At 41.1% G+C, this 2115-nt stretch overlaps 1 protein-coding gene across 1 annotated transcript in view; it reads right to left on the reverse strand.

Moving 5' to 3' along the window:
- ada (adenosine deaminase) overlaps positions 1-1666 on the reverse strand; it is a 16822-nt gene extending 15156 nt beyond the window's left edge. Inside the window, exon 1 of the mRNA XM_034877443.1 lies at positions 1418-1666. Coding sequence (XP_034733334.1) covers positions 1418-1546 — 129 coding nt within the window. The 5' untranslated portion in view covers positions 1547-1666. The remainder of the gene's footprint in view (positions 1-1417) is intronic.
- Between the last annotated feature and the right edge of the window lie 449 nt (positions 1667-2115).

The raw sequence follows: 2115 nt of genomic DNA on the forward strand, positions 1-2115 counted from the left end.
ACCTATTCTCTCTCTCTCTCTCTCTCTCTCTCTCTCTCACTCACTCACACACACACACTCTCTCTCTCTCCCTTTGTCTCTCTCTCAGTCTCACACACACACACACACACACACACACACACACACACACACACACCCTTTCTGTACAGTGGGCTATGTAACTTCTTGGCTTCTTATCAGCAGTGACCTCCAGCCCCAAGACTCCAAAGGGCACCAGTCAGTAAATGTACCTTTTAAAATATTACCTTTCACACCGTGTGCCTGATCTGCACGTGAAACTAGCTGAACATGAATCACCATTCATATTTCATTTTAATGAAAGCCAGTTGTCTCTATGCCAGGTGATGAAAGAACTACTACAGTAATACGTGGTGTTACTGTGTGTCTTTATGGTACAGTGAGGAGAAGCTGGCATGAATTAAAGGTGAATCCCATCATCCAGGTGTGGCATATAATTAAGTACATTTACTCAAGTACTGTATAGTGTAAGTATACATGTTGAGGTACTTGTACTTTATTTGAGTCTTTTCATGCCACTATCTTCTTCTACTCTACATTTCAGAGAGAACATTGTACTTTGTACTCCACTACATTCATCTGAAAGCTTTAGTTACTTTACACATTACGATTTTTGCACACAAACACATGTAGTTATAAAATCTGATGTTTTATTATAGATGTACACCTACAAATCCATCTGAGATGATTCTACAATGAAACACACAGCTGTTTGGATCCTTTACAATTTTGAAGATGAGAGGAAAGTAAGAAACAGTGTGTACAGTATTAGTACTCTTGCTGAAGTTGATCTGAAATACTTCTTCCATCACTTCATAACTTCATCCCACAAACGTGCCTTCATGCAGTATTATTATTATTAGGTAATGTAATTCACAATTATTATTATTATTGTAATAGTAATTAGTATTACCTGTTACACGGACTACAGAACGAGCTGTTGAAGCACGATCCAAGTTCAGGAATCCCACTCATGTCTTTGCTCCACGGCATGGCAGTGGGAGTGATAAAATAGAAAAAGCTCATCTCATTTATCACAGTGCTGCTTGACTGTTGGATCTTGGGTTTTTGTTTCAAGCCGGTAGTCACATGTCAAACTGTAGGCTATGCAATAATTCCTATTCTTCCGTGTTCCACTACCGGAATCAACCCCGAAAGCGGTAAATTATGTTTTTTAATCCAACATTTGATTTTTTTTTTTCTTTATATTTGTAACCATTCTTCTTCTTGTCACGAGAACACAAAGAGTGTTAACGGAGTCATAACGCGTAAAACCAAGGAGCCACATGTTACGCTGCGTAAAATCAGGAAAAGCGCGTCATTTAGTAATTCTCCAACGTTTCCATTTTACCGAATAACGCTCACACTGGATGCAGTACGCCAGCGGGTGATAACGTACCTTTGGCTTGTTGAATACCACTTGTTGGGAGGAGAGCTCGGCCATGGTGCCAGGGAGTCTGCTGGTGCACAGAGAGCTCAGGACTGGGGAGCAGAAGCCAATCGCAGCTCGTCTGGCTGTTATATGCATGGCTCCGGGACACGCCTTCGTTTATCAAACGGGCAAAAAAGCAGCCACAAAGTGCTATTATCAGGCGGATACCAGAAGCTGGGAGGGTGTGCTGTGCTGTAAGGGCTGTACAGAGCTGCAGGTACACACGGAGACTGCAGGAGGTAGAAGGATTAAGGGCCCCGGATGGCAGCAGCTTTGCACCCATGTGATGAGAGCTTTACCGGGCTAATTCATTATGTCAAACCGGTGAGCAAGTAAATGTCTGTGTTACGTAAAGTAGGCTACCTTGCAAGTAGGCTGCAAAAAACATCTGTGATTGTATAGTCTGTCATGACCAAGGGGAATATGTTGAAATAGCATGCCCCTATATGAAGTGGAGAGCATTTACAGTAAACACACAGGCCAAAATAAAAACTGACATCTGGTCCCAGGATGGAAATTTCAAAGAAGGAAGTATTGTTGTTAGAGAAGATATTCCAACTTAGCATGTTTCCATAATAACTTATTTTTATTAAATACAGTATGTCGTGAAAGTTTACACCCCCATGCTAAAGTTGATTAAAAAGAAAAAGAAAAACATCTTTTGG

Source organism: Etheostoma cragini, chromosome 7, assembly GCF_013103735.1.
Source record: "Etheostoma cragini isolate CJK2018 chromosome 7, CSU_Ecrag_1.0, whole genome shotgun sequence".
NCBI lineage: Eukaryota > Metazoa > Chordata > Actinopteri > Perciformes > Percidae > Etheostoma > Etheostoma cragini.